The sequence below is a fragment of the Miniopterus schreibersii genome (assembly GCF_964146895.1).
Source record: "Miniopterus schreibersii genome assembly, chromosome: 1".
Lineage (NCBI taxonomy): Eukaryota > Metazoa > Chordata > Mammalia > Chiroptera > Miniopteridae > Miniopterus > Miniopterus schreibersii.
In genome coordinates this window covers 53416575-53438336 of record NC_138101.1, presented here as the reverse complement: position 1 = coordinate 53438336, position 21762 = coordinate 53416575, and the positions used below count along the sequence as shown (strand labels likewise).

The window sequence follows — 21762 nt, the reverse complement described above, 5'->3', positions numbered from 1 at the left end:
ACTTAAGGAAACCTTACCAAGTCTTGATATTTTGATTCTGTGGGTTAATAAAAATCCTTGGAGAAATGAAAATCTTGGTCATCTGCAGGAATATCCACAAATATCAAATAGATTTTTAAAGTCTAAAAACATTTACTATTGTTATAAAACATGTTAAATGTGATTTGAATATAAAATATTACTTTCTTTAACTTGTCTCCATATTAAAAAGTAAATGTTTACCAATCTGTTTTAGATAGTGATCCTAGTGATTAAAATGGAAATACGCCTGTTATGTCTCAGTTAAAAATAATCTGTACTGTCAGTTAGGAACAATTACAGTTTCTTCATTGACTGAGGTGTTGTTTCAAGTAGGCAGATATATTTAAAACAACAACAACATTGTTCCCATACTCTGTTCAATTTCCATATAGCTAATTTGTTTCATTCTGGAAAAAAATTAATCACTAGCCACAAACTTGACCATATTCACTTGCCTCTCAAATGCATCCTAAGATCCATAGAGGACTAGGAGAGAGAGAAGATGGTTTGTGTTAATCCATCAATATCACAAGGGGAAAACAGATACTGAAAGCACATGTACTAACAGCATCGTATGCATGCAAGTGAGAGCACATTAGTATTGTCAATCCAGTTGCAATTTCTCACGCTTGAGAGTCAAATGAAATGCTTCAATGTATTGCGTCATTGGAGTTAGAGACTAATTATAGCTAGATTTAATGGCTGTGCTGAAATAAAGCTAGTTAGAAAACAGATTCAGTTCCCCGATGATACCAAGTCTGACTGATGACTCACCTTAAATTTGGGGAACATTCATCCTCACTTCTTTGTCTACTTGACAGCTTGCCAGTATCCATTAAGTAGCTACAAGGGCAGAGAAAAGCACTACCTAGGTGCATGACAAGACCCTGGGATGGATTCATGGCTTTTGATAATTCCTGGATGCTGTTCTCTGGTCTAATATAGAGATGCATCTGTAATGTCTGATAATCACTGCCGGTAACCATCGCAGGGGTCATTACTTAACCTGAGTATCTTCACACCTGCCAGCCCGAGCATGAGCATGATTGCCTTCCACTGCAGAGCTCCATCTGCAGGGCCTAAGCCTCCCCTCGTCTCCCCAGTGATGTATTGCAGTCGCCACAGGCATCTCACATGTGCTCAGGAACAAGTCTGCTCGCTTTCATCTGCTTTCTTTTTGAAATCTGCTGCTCTCAAATTACTAAGGGAGGAATCATGCCACTTCCACCCTTGCCAGTGACCTTCTTGTGCCCTGAGTTACTTCAGTTACCTCAATCAAAACTGTGCCTTCAGGTTGTGTTGCAGTTCTCTCTCCCTCCCTCTCTTTTTCTCTTTCTCTCTCCTCTCCCTCTCCCCCTCTCCCCCTCTCCTTCTCTCCTTCTTTCCCTCCCTCCCTCCCTCTCCCTCCCTACCGTAAGATCCTAGAGCCATGATGGAGAACAGATACTATCTTCCCCCTCACACCTTTACACCAGTACTTCATTCTCCTGAGACCACCTCCCTCTCATTTTATTTCCAAGCAATGCATATAAAATAGTTGCATAGTGAGTATGTAATAAGAACAAAAACCCATTAGCCATTCAGATTTGGTCAGACTGTCAGTATATGGAAGTTTGTACAGGAAGGTCAAATTTAAGTTGAGATCAGAAGGGTGGGAAGGGGCCAGCCTTGTGACGAGAGAGGGAAGTTGGGGAACGGTGATTGGAATGCAGAGCAGAGGCGTCCAGGGGCAGGACAAGATCACATGTGAAGGTGCTCAGGGTGGGAGAATCTGGTGTTTTGATGGCATGACAGAGGCCAGAGTAACTAGACTATAGTGAGTGTGAGAGAAAGGGAGAGACGAAGGCCCCAGATGCAGACAAACTGTCCCAGATTATAAATTATAGTGAGAAGTTTACATTTTATGTGTAAGCTTTAGGAAGGCATTGAAGTTTTATATGATAAGAATTATTAACATTGTCCTATTTATGTTATTTGTGATTAGTAACCAAAAATATGTAAGAAACAATCACCAAGCCCCCTCCCCTGCAAAATAAAAGAGTGACAGTAGAACCATGGTGATGAGTTTGGTCACAAAATGTGTCTGTATCCGTTTTCTCAATGTAAAACCATTTTATTATTTTAAATTTTAATATAAATGAATATGCATGAGCTTATCAATATCAAGGTTTATTGGGGAATATTACTACATGCAGTCTTTATTGCATGAATGCAACTCACTAATGGGAAACATCTCAATACCTTTTGAGATAATGAATGCATATTTTTCATTTTCCTAGAATGCTATGAGAAGAAATTGCTAGGAAATGTCCATGAAACACTTTGAGTTTCTTGGAAGAAAAGAACTCTGTAATAGGAAGATTGTAATTGGTCGGCCTTGATAGCTCCCAGAATCATCACTCAGAAATTAGCATTCAACCAAATTCTCAAAAGTATTTGCTTTCATGATTTCTGCAAAAAAAAAAAAAAAGAAAGAAAGATATTTTGTATTTATTTCCAAGAGCACAACCAATGTATGTGCTCTTCTCCAACCACTAAGCCACACCAGCCAGGGTAAGATATTTTGTATTTAAATTACCGTATCCATCCCAGAGTAAAGAGATTTTAAATCTGACTGAATTTTGTTTTGAAAAAACAAAGTATATTTATAACTGTTATATAAAATGATTCACACTACATGTAAAAAAAGATCTTCTATTTGTGCCTTCATGTGTCTGCCTGTAGCAGCACATCCCTTTGTCGAAGGTCCTCAGATCCCCAGAGCTTACTAGAATAGTAGATGTTTTAGGTATAATTTTCATTTTGTATAAGCTTCTTAAGATAACAGATCATTTCCACAAATAACAATAGATAATTGAGTACATTTCATAGTTTTGTTCATTACTTTTTAAAAGGGTTTTGTTCATACTATTACCACATATACCCATTTCTTTTGACTTTAAGCAGTAAAGTCCAATTTTTTTTCCTCTCTCAGAATATCTCCCTCCCCTTCCATCGGTTTTATATTTATTCACAAAGGACTCGTCTAATATCAGATGCTGTTATCTGTGTTTTTTCCTGGAACAATTGTTAATTAATCTCTTTGGGCTTGTAGACTGGGGAGAGGAGCGAGAGAGTGAGTGGTTGTCTGGGGAGTTAAGCTCATCTCCATAGGAGAGCAGACAGATGCTCTACATGAAAATCTTTTGAAAAAGGAAATGGAGCAGCCACTTCCCCAGGGCTTCCTCAGTGGTCAGACTCCCTCACTGCTTTAGATCCCCTGGCTTTTGTCCTTTGGGGCTGCTTATTGTTCATATTTTGGCATGCTATCCCGTACTCTTCAGAAAAGATGCTTGTGTTCAGAGACATACTTTCCCTGAAACCACCAAAGTATGTAATACATTCCAAATTAGAAGGGAAATGAAGAGACAATATAATTTATAAAAATACTTAATAGCAACACCCCATGGGATGTGTGTTTTAAAAAAATCCACCTAATCTTCTTGTTGAATGTCCTATTTAAGCATCATTATATTAAGTATGGCTAAGAGAGATGGAAAAGAGTTCTTATTTTTAATGTATTTACTTTTAAGAAAGTTTTCAAGGCAGTTTACTTCCTGAATTTAGGTAACAGGTTATACCACTTAGGAAGACTAGAAACATGAACCTAAGGCATTTTCTGGGTTTTGAAATAATCTCTCGCTCGCTTGCTCTCTCTCTCTGTCTCCTTTTCTTCCTCCCTTTATCTCCCTTCCTTTCTCTCTGAAGTAAATCAATCACTAAAACATTAAAAAATATTTTATCCTAGATAATTTAATAACTATTGGGTGAGTCTGTTAAAAGTAACATGTGGTAATCCTCTTTATTGCCAAGTTTTTAATAATTTTTGTCATGAGCAAGAGATGGTGTTACCAAAATTTTAATTGATGACAATGGAGACATCACATAGGCCCCCAAAACTACCTCCAAGAAAGCACTCTAGTCTATTATATACAAGGTGTCCCAAAAAATGTATACACCCCCTAACAGCTGATAGCTCAATTTTGAAAATGAAATTGTATTTTAATAAACATTGCCTTTATAATTATTCAAAGTGTGTGTATACATTTTTTGGACACCCTATATATACATATGTGTGTATTTACACATATATTTATATATAATATACATTAACCAAACAAAACATACTGAGAGACTGTTATTAATTGATTTTGGAGAAGGTGGGATGCCCTAGAGAGAGAGCGAATGGGAGAAGAAACAGAATTATAACAATTTCTTGCATTGCATTCATTATTTTTCTTTTTTTAAAACCCTTTAATGGATGTCAGTTAGAAGATACCAGTTTCTGGGAAATGTGGCAAGATTTAAAACCAAACCCAGAGGGAACTAGAGACTTATGAATAGATTTTAGAAGGAAAAAATGTTTCTTCAAAATTTCTTGTGCTTGTGTTTGAATCATGCAGTTATAAAAGTTCCCACATAACTGTTACTAAATGTACTCCTGAAAAACACAGGGATACAAACTATTACGGAACTCCACTAAAATTTTAATGTTTTTAGAAGGTAGAAATATTTTCTCATTTACCTGGAACTCCAGCCATGAAAATGGACACTGGCCAGCATTTCCAGCCACCTGCACAGGCCCCACACGTTCAAGGCGCTTTAGGAGGCCACAGCGCCTGGGAGTTCAGAGCATGGCTTCTGGAGCCAGGGTTCCTGCTTCCACGTCCCGCAAGCTGAGAGAATTTGGGTACATTAGTTATGTCTGTAGAGTTGACCTTACCCTAGTACCTACCTTCTAAGGTTACGGTAAAGCCCCTAGTGAGTATCTAAAAAGTAGTAAATCTTCAAAAGATATTAGCTACCATTGTTGTGTAGATTGTGGTTTCACTTTATAGTCAAGACACACTCAGTTTAAGTATTGTTTATACTCATATTTCTGTAATTCTGAAAGATCGCTCTCTTTAATTAAGTACTTTAAGTTCTGTGCATTCCTTCTTTATCCAGATTTCTAACCTGCTGTGAGAGTCCCATAGGTAACAGCAGGAATCGCACATGGGACAAATGTCATGGGATTTAGGAGCTTCTTTTGAAAGGAAATAAGGGCTGGGGGTGGAGATCACTGTGCCTGCCTTGGATGATAAAGTCACAGGGATCAGGGCTTTTCTAGAATGTGTGGCCTGGAAAGCTGATTACCTTTTTATATTTCCCAGAGAAAAGTGTTTTGTTTTATCAGAAAAACAAGACCAGCCAATGCATATGTAAAATTTCACAACAGCAAATAAGAGAAATAATAATCACTTTTAATCTCTACGAATCACCCAATTAACTTATTTTTTAAATTCAAATTCCTGTTGGTTCACCCCCAAAGATTCTGAATAAGCAGTTAAGGGACCAAGCCTGGGAATCTACGTTACAGTGAGGACCTCAGGAGATGCCCATGCATATTGGTCTTAATGCTCTATAATTAGCTATACAGAAAAGGCATATAAATAAGCAAAACTTAAAATGTGGTATAACATTTTAATATCAGACATTTTTACCTATTATATAAAAAAAATGTGATATCTTTATGGGGCAACAGTATTTCTTTTTACTTGGTTCTGAATCTTAATTATTGCTTTAAATCACTGAGGGATTCCTATTTCGAAACAACTTAATTGAGTCAATGTTTTAGTAACTTTTGATTTTCTGTTTTTCCCCCTGGTGTCTTGTATACATTTGTGTTGTTTTTTTAACTTGGCATTATGCTAGGTACCAGGCAAAGAACTGTAGAAGATAAAGATGGGTATGTCACCCCTCCTGTTAAAAACTCACAACCCAGTAAAGGACATTCACCTACACCAGTGATCCCAAAACGTGGTGGTTTATGCTCAGCTAGATCCACGGGGTGTTTAGGGAGCACATAGGAAAGAGATTAGCTCTGATGGAAGAACTCATAACAAGTTGCAGTCATTCGATGAGCATTTACAAAGCACTGACTAGGTGTGTGCACTGTTCTGGGATCTAAGGGTGGGGGGATGATGAAGGCCTTGGGTCATCCTGTGACTCTGACTTGTTAGGATCCTCGTAAATCCTTCTCTTCTAGTGGGCATGTGAGATTAGAAATGGTAATCAAGGAAATGGTGAGAAAACTCAAGCAGTTCTTACCACGTAGCTTGCTTGCTTCTGTTTAATTTATTTTAACACACACAATGTAATAAGAGATCCTCCAAAGCCTAGGAGCCGGGTATACGTTGGTCGGCGTTCGGCGTTCCTGTAGCCAGGAGCTTGGTTCCCTCCCATCACCACATAACCCAGGAAGGCGCCTCTAGGCAGACTGTAGGGCTCTCAGGCTAATCCATTATCGGGTTGGATTGTCTCACTAAGCTTTCACACCTTTCACTGTCACACAGTATAAATATAACTTTAGCATCTTTATTGCAAGCACCTGATTCATATTTCTTCACTAGCTCAGTTGAAATTGGATAAGTACATTGCAGGTTATAAAATATGTGCTAAGTTTTTAATGATCTCCGTTTTAAAAATGTTCAGAAATAAGATTAAGGCACATTCCAGAGACCTATTTGAGGATATCTGTATATCAGAAAACTTGGCTAAGAAGCAGCCTCACTCTTCATGCACTTTTTTCTCTTCTGACAATGAAGAACTAGAACTGCTTAAAGATGCAGACAGCAGCCCGTCTCCAGTTGATCGCTTCATAATTAACGTGGTGATCTATGTAGAGAGAAGAGACAATTGCAAGAGTCCCTTAATAATTACCCGGCCAAGAACTTCAGATAATTACCGCAGGAAGATTTTCCAGACACAAAACGCCCTGCAAAATTTGACCTCTCATTTTGATTTGGACAAATTAATTTAAAAACCTTTCTTTTGTGTTGATGTTTATGGTTCACAAAGTCAGCCTAATGTCAGACGGATCCCTAGAAATGAAAACATTACTGAGTCACAGTTGGAGGGTTTCAATGTACTCACCCAGGCTTTTAGAAATACCATAATGAGAATAAGAGGATTGAATGAAAAAAAATCAAGAAATTTGTGGGTAGAAACAAGAGAAATGTGAAGTGGAATAATAATAAAACATATTTGAAATAAGATGTGTTAATTCTTGGCAAAGAAAAAGTATCTGACAAGGATATGTTCCATTTGTAAAAATGATCATTAATTAGCGGTCTTGCCAGAGGAAACACTGGAGAAAACTCTGAACCATCAAATTCATGAATATTCAAGTTCATGAATATTCAAACCCCCCTTTAGCAAAACTTCCTGTTTGCTTAATTTCATAATTGATAGTCCAAATAACATTCATTTTTCTCCCATTGCAATAAAAAGAAGCTTAAGTCTTTTGGTGAGTTTCTGGACTTTATAAATTCAGTCAACCAGAAACAGGTATAAAACTGAATAAAAAATTTTGTTTTTGTTAAAAGCCAGCTTGCCCTCATGATCTTTCTAAATCTTAAAAAATCTTCCATTAACTCTCTTTTACTTGAATAATGTCCATGTTTTCTGAAAATGATAAACTGTACCTCCTTGGAGTGCCTCAAGATCGAGTATATAAACCATCCTTAGTCCTTAGAGACTGAGCTCAAAATAGTCCTCCCTGATACCCAACAGGGACACTGCTTTATATTAAGTGGCCACAGTGTTAACTATAGCCAGAGACAATACTATATTTTCTAAACACCTTATATTTCTTAAGTGACTGACATATAAATAAGATCATAAATAGACAAGTGCATAGATGTTATATTTTCAACTCCCTATCCTTTATTCTGAGTTATTTCCCTATTTTGGCAGCCCTCCTCTCCGGTGCCTTGTGCTCCATGGTGGTGTGTGTTCACACTAACCACAACAGTTGTCTTACCTGCCAGAAATAGCTGTGACATTTAAGAGAGGACCAGAGGAGAGAGCAGAACTTAACACCCAAGGCTGAATAGCTAATAGTGAAATTGGGACATCAGTTAGAGAGAGATTTAGGGTTAATGAATATGCAGGTTTATCTTTAAGTCATTTATGGAAATGATTTCTGTTCTGAATATGATTAAAACTAACCCGTGTCAAACTTGTTCATTAATTTATTCACTTATTCAATACATGTTGTGCGAGTGTGTGAAGAAAATAAAACTAAAGGTCTACGCTTTTACCTTTAGGTAGTCACTGAATACTTGTTTTACAACACCTGTGTGTAGCTGGTGGGAATATGTGTTTTGAAAGTCTAGTTTTATAGGTATGCAGATGAAATGTAGGTAATTAACAAATTATAATTTATCAGTAGATTGAAAGTGGCTTCACATTTTGTAACTAGTGATACTCTCTTATAGCATGCTGCCCTTTTCCTGAACTAACATGTTTATATTTTTCTTTTGATGGAAACATTTATTTAGTAGATCATTGTGGTTTTCATACTTGCTCCAAGGACTCTATGAATTCCTTTGATGTGCCGACGTCTCTTGTCCCAGGGAGAAAGGCAATGATGGGCAGGAACCACTTTTATCTCTCTATACAGAGATTTCTTTTTAATTTTGTAAGAAGCAATAGTTATTTTTACTTTGCAATAATTATGCTACGATGATGATGATACATAATTATAAAATAATTGGGTTGTCAAATCTGGGCAGGAATTATTATGCTGAAATAACAGTCATAGAGACGCTTCATCCTGTAATTTTCTGGGCATAAACCCATGAGAACACCAACACAATTCTACCACCTGCCTTTTGTTTTGTTTTGCTTTGTTTGGAACTTTCAGTGGTTTTCAAATATTCCATTTGCCTAGGAAAATTCAACAGAGTCAGCTGCTGTTCCCCAGGTTAAATTTGCTGAGTCTGCTAGGATAGTAAATTGTGTGCACGAGCTCTTCTGCTCTAGTGGACTTTCTAATAAAATCATCTTTGTGCTGCCTACATCTTGGTTTCCATAGAGATGGGATGCATGGGTACCTCACACCAAATTATGGTTTGAGATATGAAGAATGGGATAGGAAAGCCACAGCTCAAAAAAAATGAGAGCAGTGGAAAAGTTAGGGCTAGAGAAGACCAAATAGTTCCCTGGACTTAAAATTCCAAGTGCTTGCAAACAAGAAAAAAGTAACTTTGACATAAGATTGACATGAATAAAGGAGACTGTGCATAATGCATTTTAGAATGAGATAAACAATTGAAATTTGATCTTTGTTATTAATTAAAAACAATTTGATATAAATTTATTCAATTATTCTGAATAAATATGTTTTGCACCCTCCTTCTATATAAACTTTTACTTGTTTTGCTTACCCTCATTTTAGGTTCCTCTGACTTAGGAGTTTGATTGAATAGAAGGTAGCTTTTCTATAAAAATATGGTAATATGTATATATGCTTTAAAGTTAGCTTTTAATGTAACACAGCTGGGCCACCTAAATTACTCGTTTACAAACTAGCTAGAGGCCTAGAGAGTCGCCCTAGAGGAAAAACTGACAGTAGGGCTCTCTGAGGCAGAGGTGTGTTTTTTTCTTCTTTATCTATTGAGCACTATTACATTGTTGCTATAAAACCATTCACAATGAACTCACTCCATGTGAAACTTAAGCTAAATCCTTTGTCTGCTAAAACTAAAATCAGGATACTGGGCTGGTTGGTTCAATTAAAAATTGATGGTACCCAGATTCCACTTGGCACTCCTTGCTTCTCAGCAGTTGTTTTCTTTCTTTCTAATTGATATTTTATCTTATTTTTCAGAGTGTCCATTATAAAACTTTTCCACTTTCCTTAAGACCACAACCCTACTGGAGCAATTAAAAACTTATCTTTAGCATAACACTGATATTATTTGAACCCAGTTTGACTATTCACCGTCTTTGTGACTAGCAAAAATGCAACCTCTGACATTCATGTTTCTCATCAATATAAAGGGATGATTAGCTACCTACAAAATTACTCAATAAATGTTTTCTCCCCTGCCTTTCCCACTCCAAAAACCTTCATCTTTATAATCTCATTACCTATTTTACTTTGAAAATAGAGACTGCTGCAGACTCCTTTCTGTCCCCTCTCTCCACCTAGAGATGTATGTGCATGTTAACACACCCACCTCTCTGTATGTAGACATCACCTGCAAGCTTGATTCCATGGCTTAGCCCCTCATTTGAGATCTTGCTCTACCAGCCAGCCCTTCTCCACCTTGTATCATGAAACTCTGCTTGCACTGACATCATTAAGAAGTCTCATTTCTTTAAAAAGAAAGCAAAGCAAACAAAAGGCCCCAAACGAAAAGCCTATACTCATCCCAAATTCCATCACCCTCAAAATTAATAACTTTCTCTACTCACAACTTATCAGAATGTCACCATCACAGCCATCAGTGGTCTTGCTTTTATTCCTTTATCCCCTGAAATCTGACTTCTTCCTCCATCTTTTTCTGGACTATTCAACAAGCTTAAACATTTATTAAACATATATGTATCCCCCGTGCGTAAAATACTTAGTGCTGAAAGTGAACATGTGTGGCTCTCTTCCTCATTTTCTTTTTCCAGTTCTGGAAACTGCCGGTAGTATATCGGCCATTAATGAAAGGCCTTTTTCATGTAGCTTCTGAAAGATTATTGCTTCCTGTCTTTCATCTTCCACCCCTTACTCCGCCTTTGCTTTTCCCTCTTTTCCCTGCCTTGCCTCCTAACTGAAAAGGCTGTTCATGTGATGCCATATTGTTTTTCTTCACTTGCCTCTTTTCTCTTAGTTTTGTGAACTCTGATGACTTCCTCAAATACCTCTATGGAGTAAATATTCAAAACATATCTATAATTCTGAAGTCTCATCTATCATCTCATATTTTCAACATATTTATGGGGCACCTCAGGCTCAACATAAAAAATGACTGTACCCGGCAGGCATGGCTCAGCGGTTGGGCATCGACCTAGGATCCAGGAGATCGAGGTTTGATTCCCGGTCAGGGCACGTGCCGGTTGCAGGCTCCATCCGCAGTACAGGGCGCTCATCATTGATGTTTCTGTTTCTCTCTCTCCTTCTCCCTCTCCCTCCTTCTCTCTGAAATCAATAAAGATATATTTCTTTAAAAATGGCTTTGTCCCTAAAATCTACTTTGTCCTATTTTTCTCTATTGCAGATAACAGCTTTCTTCTTCCTAATAAGTCAAACTCAAAACCTAATTGTTGTAAACCCATCCTGTGTTCTCTGCCCACGTTCAAGCAGTGTTGGGAGACCAAGGCTCTCACATCTCTGCACATTTTGCAAGCAAGGCACTAACTGCCTTTTGGTTGAGACTGTATTTCAAAGATTTTTGTATAGTGAACAGCCTTGGAAGACAAATAGTTTCTTCCTCTAAAGTAAAGGGCAGGTGTGCTTAAAGCCTTGGTTAGAGATAGTGTCTCTGGAGCAAAGGAAAGACATGTTTACAACCTGTTACAAAAGATTCAGGATCCCTAAGCCCTAGATTCTTCTTCTATAAGGCAACTAACTCACTGGCTGTGTAGGTGTCACCTAAACTTACCTGTGGGAATTCGGGCCTGTGGAATCAGCTCAATAAAATGATGATACTGTGGCTACTGCTATCATTATGAGTAATAAAGTCATCTGTCTCTGACCCAAGACTCTTGTGTCTTTGGCAGGCTAACTTTTTAGTTTGCAAGTATAAAATCTTAGACTTATCACAGTTCTTAAACAACAGATGCTATATTCTGTCCATTCATCTTTTACAGTATCTTAAAATACCAATTCCTTTGCTCCATTTCCACTCTCATTCTTCTAGTCACCTCATCACCTCTGTCTGGGACTGATTGTCTACACAATCCATTCATCTCTGCTTCCCTTCCTTCCAAATGTTGTGCACATCATTTCCAGAATATTCTTCCTAAAACAAAATTTGTACCATATCACTTTTTCACTTGATAACACAGAACAATTCTTAAATGTTCAAACCCCACATTGAACATCAGGGCATTTCCCTATTCTCTAGCCAGACAAAATAATTTCCCTGACACTGTTTTTGTCCATAACGTGTCCTCTCCCTGATGTTCCCAGTCATCACAAAATCATTCAGACCCAGTTCTAATGATGTTTCTTAAGCCAGAAGTCATCCCACTCCATTCTGAACATTTTACTTTTACCATCCTTAGGCCCTGTATCACATTTACTACCTTGTGTTATACCAGTTTCTATGTATCTCTTTTTCATTTATCCAGATTTGAGGTTGCTTGAGGTGAAGGGACCATGCCTTCTACAATTCCTGTTATAATGCACTATTCATAATAAGTTTTCAGAGGAAACTTTTCTAAGCAATCCAAAGAAAGTAACAGCCACAACTTGTGTGACAAAGCTTAAAGATGAAAGAACTTACAGAGTAGAATAATTGCAGCAACTATTGAAATTGGTTACTGTGGGACATCACCCCTTTCTCGCCTCCTGTCTGTCATGGATGCTAAGCAACGATAGTCCAGCTTGGAGGCTGAGATCCAGATCTTGAAAGCCCTTCACACTTGACTCTTCCCGGTGGTAAGAAGACTCCTGGAACCTCAGGTTATCACATGCCCCTGACTGTACTGTGCTCCTGCTCTGGCTCTCATAGCCTTTCCTAGTCTTTACTCTCTGAGATGGAGAACACATCTTTATCTTGCTCTTAGAGAAATTTCACTTGGATTTTATAGCCAGTGGTCTTGAAGCTATTGTCTTCACTCTGCTTCGCTGCCCTGTAAGTGCCATTCACCTTTCAAGTACTGTGTTTTGCCTGAGATATCCCCCTCTCCCCCCGTCAGATATTAAGACCAATTTCCCAACTATTTTTGAAAGCAAACACCTGGATCCTGACTCACTAAGATCTTGACAGCAGATTTCCTCTTTCCAGGAGGCTTTTAGCATTCCCTAGGTTCCCTAAAATATAGAAGCAGGCTCCTTATTTCTCTCTTTGTCGAAGCCTACATTCCCCACTGGTTCAAGTTTTAAGGCTCACCTCCATATACCAGTGCATTTGCAAAGATGACAGGACTAGCTGCTTCTGAACTCAACGCAAGAGTGGATCTTTCTCAGGTTGACCCGCCTCACTTTGATGTCTTACTCAATCACTACATAAGGGGCTGGTCTTCAAGAATCCTATCTATACATATTTAAAATAAGAAGCAGATATAATAGTGAACATGTATAATAGTGAACATGTATAATTTTTATTAATGGAGGAGGGGCATTAATCTTTAGATGTGAAACTGAAAATAGTTTATTTCCAGACTCCTCATTGTGTATTAGCATTTGCAACTAGGTCTGTATCCAAGTAAGGGGGGGGAAGTTGGCAATGTTTTTGTGCTGTGAACTCTAATTAGGTGAGTCATCTGATTGCATGGCACTGTCATAAATATTGCAGACACTGAGCTGCTGGTTATACTTACCAAGGAGAAGGAAGATTTAAGATAGAATACTACCTCTTCGCTTTATAATGAACATTTCTTCTAAAAAAAAAAATGATTTCACACTGACTTCTGACTTATAGACCAATTATTTTGTAATTTATTGTCGAATGTATTTAAAACTGGGTTCATAAATGATACTGATAAAAAGCATACAAAAATAACCCCCAAATAGAATTAATGTATTAGCTTTACTCTTTTCTCCAAAAACAGTCAAACTAGTTTTTATTTTACCCTCCCTTTCTCTCCCCCTCTCCCCCTCCCTCTCTCTCTGTTTTCCTCTCTCTCTCTCTCTCTCTCTCTCTCTCTCCCATCCCCCCCCCCAATGGCCAAGACCAAAGAAATAGTTAGAAAGGCAAAAGGGAAGAAAGTAACTAATATGCTAATAGATTATCCTAAGTAGAGCATGAATAGCTATGTAAGACTGGTTTCTCTAAAAGCTTTTAATTAAAATAGATTTGCATTTTTATTCCAAGAAGCTTTCCTTGTATGTATGAACTATGTATATAGTGTCATCTGCTTATTGTATGACTTGCTGTGTTCATCAATTTGACTGTTCTCAAGTGATCCAGATGGTTGATGACATAGTAATTTGTAAACTTGCTGAGACACAATCTGAATAGATATATGACACAGCTGATGAAGGGAGTAGGTCACTTTACCAATGAGAAAGCCCAGCGTGTGACCAGGAGCCATATTCTTCTTCCGTCAGCCTTGTTGGTAGGTTTTGCTTGTGGTGGCATATGTAATTTATGATGAAAATCATATGGTATAGTTAACATCTTAATTAGGGGATTCAAGATAGTCACAGGAGGTAACCCCAGAGATAATCAGTGGGCTAGTGTAGTAAGTGTGTGTGTGTGTGTGTACGTGTTTTCTCTCATCCTAGAGCATGTCTTGTACAAGTGAGTAGTCAGTGTTGGTAGAAAATTATGGATAGGATAGCTAAAGCACAGAAGACACTACATTATCAAAACTTGAAATGTTTGGTTGAAAGTTAACATAATCTTAAATATTGCTACACTGAAATAGCAGTGCAAAAACACTCAATATACCGTAATTACAGACTTGTCTCTGTGACTATACCAGGCTTATCACTCTTTAATTCCTGCTGATGCCTTGCCCTTCTCCTTCCCCATTCTCTTTTACATCTATTTCACTACACAATTAGAGGTTGCAACTCTTTGCCCCTTGTCTACATTATTGGTTCAGAAGGAACACATTAGTTCAGTGGACACCAACCACAAGTCCCCTACCCAGTAATGCTGGGTCTGCCATATTTGATGCATTTCTAAAGGTACAAAGCAGTGAGTGGACCAATTCCATTGATCACTTTAATTCTGCCCTACATCTAAACCATAATTGCATTTCACTCAACAATGAAAATTAAATTTTAAACCATACATAACTGGAAAATGAGGTGGGGGGGTTATTCAATGCCTCTTTAGTATGATGATTATTCTTTGGGTGTTGGTTATAGCAGAACGTGCCAATTTTCATGGTTTTTCACGTCATAGCGGTTAATTACTAGGATGCATTTAAACACTCTTTATGATATATTAACAGTAAATGTAGTCATTACATTACTATCTTTATATATATTTATATCTACATATAACACTAAGACTTAAAATATAGTGGCATTTCTTAACTACCTATGTTGTTTTGGTTTTAAAGATTAAGTACTTGCCCCAAGTTTTTTAAAAATTTTAATTTCTTTATAAAATTACTTAGCTGTTTTAAATATTCAACCTTTTATTTTTTTCATTCTTTCTTTTTTATTGATTTCAGAGAGAGGAAGGGAGAGGAGAAAGATAGAAACATTAATGATGAGAGAGTCATTGATCGGCTGCCTCCTGCACGGCCCCTACTGGGGATCGAGCCTGCAACCTGGGCATGTGCCCTGACCGGGAATCGAACCGCGACCTCCTGCGTCCTAGGTTGATGCTCAATTGCTGAGCCACACCTGGCCGGGCACTTTCTTTTCTTAAATTTAACTTTATTGTTGAAAGTATTACAAATGTCCCCTTTCTTCTCCCATTGATCGCTTCCACCCTGCACCCCCCAGGCCTTCCCCACTATTGTCCGTGTCCATGGGTTTGCACATATGCATATAAGTTCTTAGGTTAGTCTCTCCCCACCCACCCATCCCTGCCTTACTTTAAACAAGATTCTCATACCCGCCTACTTCATTTCTTAGTATTCAGTAAAATAAAGGCTACTGCTCTTAGTGTGACACATGATCTACACCCATCACACACTCTCCATCTTAAAAAGGGTTCTGGACATTTTTGGAAAGTCTGTACTATTTTCAATTAACAGGCGTTCTGTGCTTGATTTCATGTCAGAAATGCTGGATTCCTTAAGACGAGTGCTATATGGAACCTTTCCCCCCTCTTAAGTCAGAGTTCTTTGTTTAGCTTCTTCATTTATTTTTAGTGTTACTGTCTCTCTGCTCCACCCCCATGGTTTTAGCTCTTGTGTTCTTTTGGGTTGATGTTCATTGTTCCACAATGCAGCAAAATAGCGGTTCCACGCAAAATATCTCAGTGTGAAAGCCATGGGGAAGAGAGCGCTTCTGCCGCTGTGAAGGTCTAAGGCCTAGATGCCTGGTAGTGAATGAAACCCCGCTATTACAAATATCACCATGTATTGTGTCTCAGAGTCTTTAGGACCCTGACCATCTGGTAAGAGTCCCTTACCAACTTCAAAATGGGAGACTTTTTAAAAAATGTCTTTAACCTATTCATACCGACAGCAAGTGCGTTACTATATTCTGTACCAAATGATGCCACAGCGTTTACAAACATAAGGTGATACTGGGCAGTGTTTTCCAAGGAACATGTCACACATTCATAGGACCCCAGGATGCATTTTTAACAAGGACCACAGACGATTGTAGGCTTTGGATAAGAAGGTGGTTTGGGGAAGCAATTTTTATCTCCATTGTGAGTTACATTAAATATATAATAAAATAAAAGTTATTTAGTTGTCCAAAAATAGTTTTGTTACACAGAGTATTGATCTATATTTGTTAAAAAAAAAAAAAAAAAAAAAACCCTGTCCCCTCTCCCTCTCCCTCTCCCTCTCCCTCTCCCTCTCCCTCTCCCTCTCCCTCTCCCTCTCCCTCTCCCTCTCCCTCTCCCTCTCCCTCTCCCTCTCCCTCTCCCTCTCCCTTTTCTTTTCTTTTCTTTTCTTTTCTTTTCTTTTCTTTTCTTTTCTTTTCTTCTTTTCTTTTCTTTTCTTTTCTTTTCTTTCTTTTTCTTTTCTTTTTCTTTTCTTTCTTTTAAGAATTTCCCTCTTTTGACCAGCCTCTCAGCCTAAATGAGAGATCTGATCAAAGATTTAAGGCATTGGCACTACTCTGTTACTGTTTTGGAGTTCTTGTATTTTTTAAATCTGTGTGGTATTTTGAGATCATGAATTCAGGTTCACATTCCTTAAGCTGGTCATTCTCTTTGCACCTTATGTTCTGTTCTTAGTGAGATCACTGCTTGGCAGTTCGCAGCTGCAAACATGCGTTTGAAGGCTTTGAGAAAATACAGTGCCTCAGAGAGACTGCTCTGGTTATTATAAGCAGGATCGTTCTCAATGTGTGGAGTGCATGTTGGAGCCATGGTTCCCGGGAGCCAAACTAATGAGAATCAAAGACAGAGAAAGACTCCAGTGAAGGAGGCACTTTCTCAGGCCAATGGGCTTTTTCTGTGACTTTATGTAGCTGAGTCTCAACTTTCCCAGAAGTGTTCATCTAAAGGCAGCCAGTGGTGTTGACCACAGCGAAGACACCTCTTTCTTTCAGCTGAAAGATAATGAAGGGCTATCCTATTATCTAGAACAACTTTTCCAGAGAGTCCAGGGATTTTTGTTGGGAAGCTACTGCTTTAGCAGCAGATTCTGCAGTATTTTCAAGAACTAATGAGAAAGTCCTGATCATAGCCTGATTGCACTGACTTCTAGCCAGGGGAGTAGGGATCTGCCAAAGTAAACCAATTTTGAATTATGAATGCCTCTTGGTAATTCTCTGTTGAGTCTGTGGATCAGGACTGGAAAGGTGACAGCCTTAGAGGCCAGTAAAATGTAAGTTTCTGCAGACAGTGCAGGTGGTTTTACTCTGATGATCCTCGCCTTGTGTCCTTTCCCCTGTACAGAGCCTGGGAGCAAAATTTCCCTGATGCGGGGCTGCTAACCAGGGGCAGGAAAATGGACTCCTAGGGTTAGAGGACCTGATAACATAGAGTGGAGGGATAGACTCTTCACTGGGTCTTAACGGCACAGACCAAGCATAATCAGGGACACAATAGAATGTCTTTTTTTTCTCAGTTACTGAAATCTATAGATAATTCAATTAAAGAAAAAAGTTTTGAATGCCAAAACTCTCAGGATAGTGGTTAAGAGCACAATGTCTGAAGTCACCTGTGACAATTTGACAGAGTAAATCACTAAACCCTTTTGAGACCAGGCTTCCCCAGGAAGATGTGCCCGAGTAGTCTGTCCCTTAGACCTGTAAGCTGTCTCCACTTCATGTAACTCAAGATCTTTACAACTGTTAATGATAATTTATTAATAAAAGATTAATGTACTTTTATTTTAATGTATATAAGATGTTTTGAAAAATGTTTGTGACTTTAAAAATGGAAAAGTGGTACCTTATCATATTCTTTTTGTGCTTCCATTTAAATACTAGGGTGAAGAAGGAACTGCACAGGAAGGGATTCTGGAAGATACGCCTGGGGATCCTGACACTGAGACTTATGAAATGCCTTCTGAGGTAAAAGTTTATATGCATAAAACTCCAAAGTAAAGTTTAGGAGTTTAAGTGAGGTCTTTATAATAAGCAGTACCCAAATCTGTCAGTCTCAGATTTCTCTTACGTTTCTCCTTAGTGAGAACCACTTACTCTCTAGTCTAGATGAACAAGTCGGCCAAATCCAGGATATGTTTTATGAGGACAACTTGCAGGATAAAAATGGTTTTTACACTTGTGAAGGGTTGTTAAAAAATAAAAGCAGCAACAACGAAAACCATATGTGGCCCACACCCTAAAATATCTACTAACTGGCCCTTTACAGAAAAAGTTTGCCAACTTGCTTTGGAGAATTATTTTATTAGAAGTCCTGCATTCTAAAATAAATTTCAAAATGGAAAGCTAGAGAAATCAACTAAATGCCAAAAGAAATTATTACTTGTCATATATTTTCAGTGGGATCTTTGCATAGTAAAAGAGTTAACCAAAAAATTATACAGTAAAAAAATGATAAATGATTAGCAACAACTGATATGATTCAGTATAGCATTTTAAAAAGCATAATTTGATTAATTGTATTTAATTGGAAAATAAGTTCCTTTAATAGAAAGTGTATCACAAGTGAAATTATAAAATAGTTTCAGATGAGTGAAACTGACTCAGAAGAAAACAGAGAATCTGAAAAGATGTATAACAAAGAGACTGAATTATTATTAAAAACCTACCCACAAAGAAGATCCCAGCACCAGATGGCTTCACTGTGAATTCTGCTAAACTTTTAAAGAATAATTACAGTAACACCAATTAATTACAATTAATACTAATAAAATCTTCTTTCAAAAGATAGAAGAGGGGCATGCCCCAACTAATTCTATGAGGAAAATATTACCCTGATACTGAAACCAGATGTAAAAAAAGAAAATGTCTGATTGTTTCACTAAAAATTGAATTTAAGTGTGTCGTAGTTATGTTATACATTATTCTTCAAGTCATCATTAAAAGGCCTATTGATAGTAATCCCATTTACAGAAATTGAGATTCCATTGCCTCTCTGCCTAATTAGATTTCACCAATATTTTGGGGTCTTTTTATGCATGGAACAATGCTAAACACTACAGAAATACAAATAAGAGCACTTGATAGCACCAGGACACAGAAGTATACACACTCCAGTAGGTTTGCTAAAAACAAATACATATTCATTCCTTCATTTGTTTATCATGATTCCTTTTAACAAACATTATTGATTTGTCTTCTTTGTACCAGGTATCACAGAAGCAAACATATACAAGCTAAACAAAAAAGGTCTAACAGTTTAAAGGGTCTGTTGAAATCAATTGGGAGAAGTTCTATAGAGGAGGTGATGTTGATCTGGCAGGAGGTGGGACATATGATGGGCCAAACTGAAGAGAGGACATTCTAGCACAAGGGAATATCAGAAGTGAAGGCATACAAGCCTGAGAATGCGTAAAGCTGTGTCTGAGGAACAGTGAGTACTTAAATATGAGTCACACTTAGGGAACACGGAGAATAGTGACAGATTACAGCTTCAGCGATGGTCAAAGACAGATTGCAGAACAACCTTTTCATTTAAATTTATGCTTGAGTATTGAAGGTGTGATTGTTTGATTTTGAGCAGAATCCTGATACCATTAGAGTTGTTCTTTAGATGGACTAATCTGACCATTTTAGTTAAGACCATTAATATTTTTATTGTGGATGTTATCCATATACTGCATAGCTGGGCTGGGTTGGGAGAGCGTTCTTTGGAATAGAAGTAATAAATGAAGCCATGGATGAGATGGAATTTCAAATGGGAGAGTAAAAGGAGAGAAAACATAACTTGCCTTTAAATGTCTTAGTTTCCTTCTAAGAATTAGAGCATTTTAGCCTTGAGAGAAGCATTATAGGCCACTTGATTTGATTCTCACATTTTACAGTTTAGGAAACTGAGAGCCAGATAGGCCAGCTAATTTGTCCTGCAGGGTGAGGTCATATGCTCATTCAATGGAACATGCACAAGTATAGTTCAGATACCCTGACCACCAGCATGATTCACTTTTCTATTTTATGGGAAGACAAAAATGTCAACAATTATATTGTGTGTAGCAGAATAGTTCCAGAACTGCTATGAGTATGACCTTTACTCAAAGTGGCAAGCCATTTCCTATATCATTCCCCCTAAGTCCTTGAGTACTGATCACTTACACTAACTCTGCCTGTTGTCTTTCTGATTTTCCTAATATTAGGGAGGGTATCAAGACTACGAACCTGAAGCCTAAGAAATATCTTTGCTCCCAGTGTCTCGAGGTCTGCTGACAGATGTTCCATCCTGTACAAGTGCTCCGTTCCAACATGCCCAGTCATTTCCCCAAAGTTTTTACAGCGTATTTTGGAGTCTTCCATCAGCAGTGATTGAGTATCTGTACCTGCCCCCACTCAGCATTTCGGTGCTTCCCTCTCACTGAAGTGAATATATGATAGCAGGTCCTTGTGTGCTGTGTGGATATTGTGGCTTCAAATATAAAATGTTAAAACATATTAAAAACACCTAAGTGACTACCACTTATTCCTAAATCTTCACTATTTTTCTGTTGCTTTTGTTGAGAAGTTGTGACTTATTATCATATATTATAAGATTTTTAGGTGTCTTTTAATGATTCTGTCTAAGAATAATGATGTATTGTGAAACTTAAAAACATGTGAGCATGAAACTATGCACCTATACATATTAACTAAAATGTTACTGTTTTGTGGTGTGTTTTATTAATTTGTGTTTATATATAAATGGTGAAAATTGAAATAAAATGTTATCCAATTACAAAAATCTTATTTTTTTATCCCATCTCACTTTAATAAAATCATGCTTGTAAACAACATGAAATGAGAACTGACACAATTAACTTAAATATGTAGTTGTCGACAGCCATTTGAAAGATCTGGGGAAATTTTAGAGGAGTTGAACAGCTGGGATGGACCACTAACCCTTTACTCTGAAAATTACCTGAAGCAGCCCAAAGTATGTCCTGACGTGCACAGGTGCCTTAACAGACTAGACTGAAAAAGTGGTTCCATGGAAGGATGAGTGTAAAATTGGATTTTTACTACATCTCCTTTAGATATTCATAAGACACATTAAAGGCTCTGAGGGAAGCAACCTAATTTTGTTTAACCCTTTTTTTTTAAAAAAAAAAAATAAAGATCTCTGGGAACTACCTTAAGAAATGTTAATTCTCCAGATTTATAAAAATCTCTTAGAACCCTTTCAATTCTACTAAATTCTTGAATTCCAGAATATTTCTTTAGGAAATATTTTTCTATGTAGGAAAGATCCATGAAGTCCTCATGGGCGCTGACAGTAAACTTGACAGTGAAAACAGTATATAAATTAACTAAAAACTTATTTGGTTGTTCATTTTAATTTTTCAGGAGGAAAATGGCATGCTCACTTTTAAAAGTAGTTAGATCAATGGAATAGAATAGAGCCCACAGAGAAACCCTTGCTATAATTAATCTATGACAAAGGAAGAAAGAATATACAATAGGAAAAAGGCAGTCTCTTCAATAGGTGATGTTGGCAAAACTAGACAGATACATGCAAAAAAATATAAAACTGGATCACTTTCTTATAC

The 21762-nt window shown here is 37.5% G+C and overlaps 1 protein-coding gene across 7 annotated transcripts in view; it reads left to right on the top strand.

Moving 5' to 3' along the window:
* Positions 1 to 21011, top strand: part of SNCA (synuclein alpha) — a 98328-nt gene extending 77317 nt beyond the window's left edge. For all 7 annotated transcript variants that reach the window (XM_081118558.1, XM_081118557.1, XM_081118561.1 and 4 more), the window contains exons 5-6: positions 18071 to 18154; positions 20380 to 21011. In XM_081118558.1, coding sequence (XP_080974684.1) covers positions 18071 to 18154; positions 20380 to 20412 — 117 coding nt within the window. In that variant the 3' untranslated portion in view covers positions 20413 to 21011. The remainder of the gene's footprint in view (positions 1 to 18070; positions 18155 to 20379) is intronic.
* Positions 21012 to 21762: the final 751 nt, after the last annotated feature.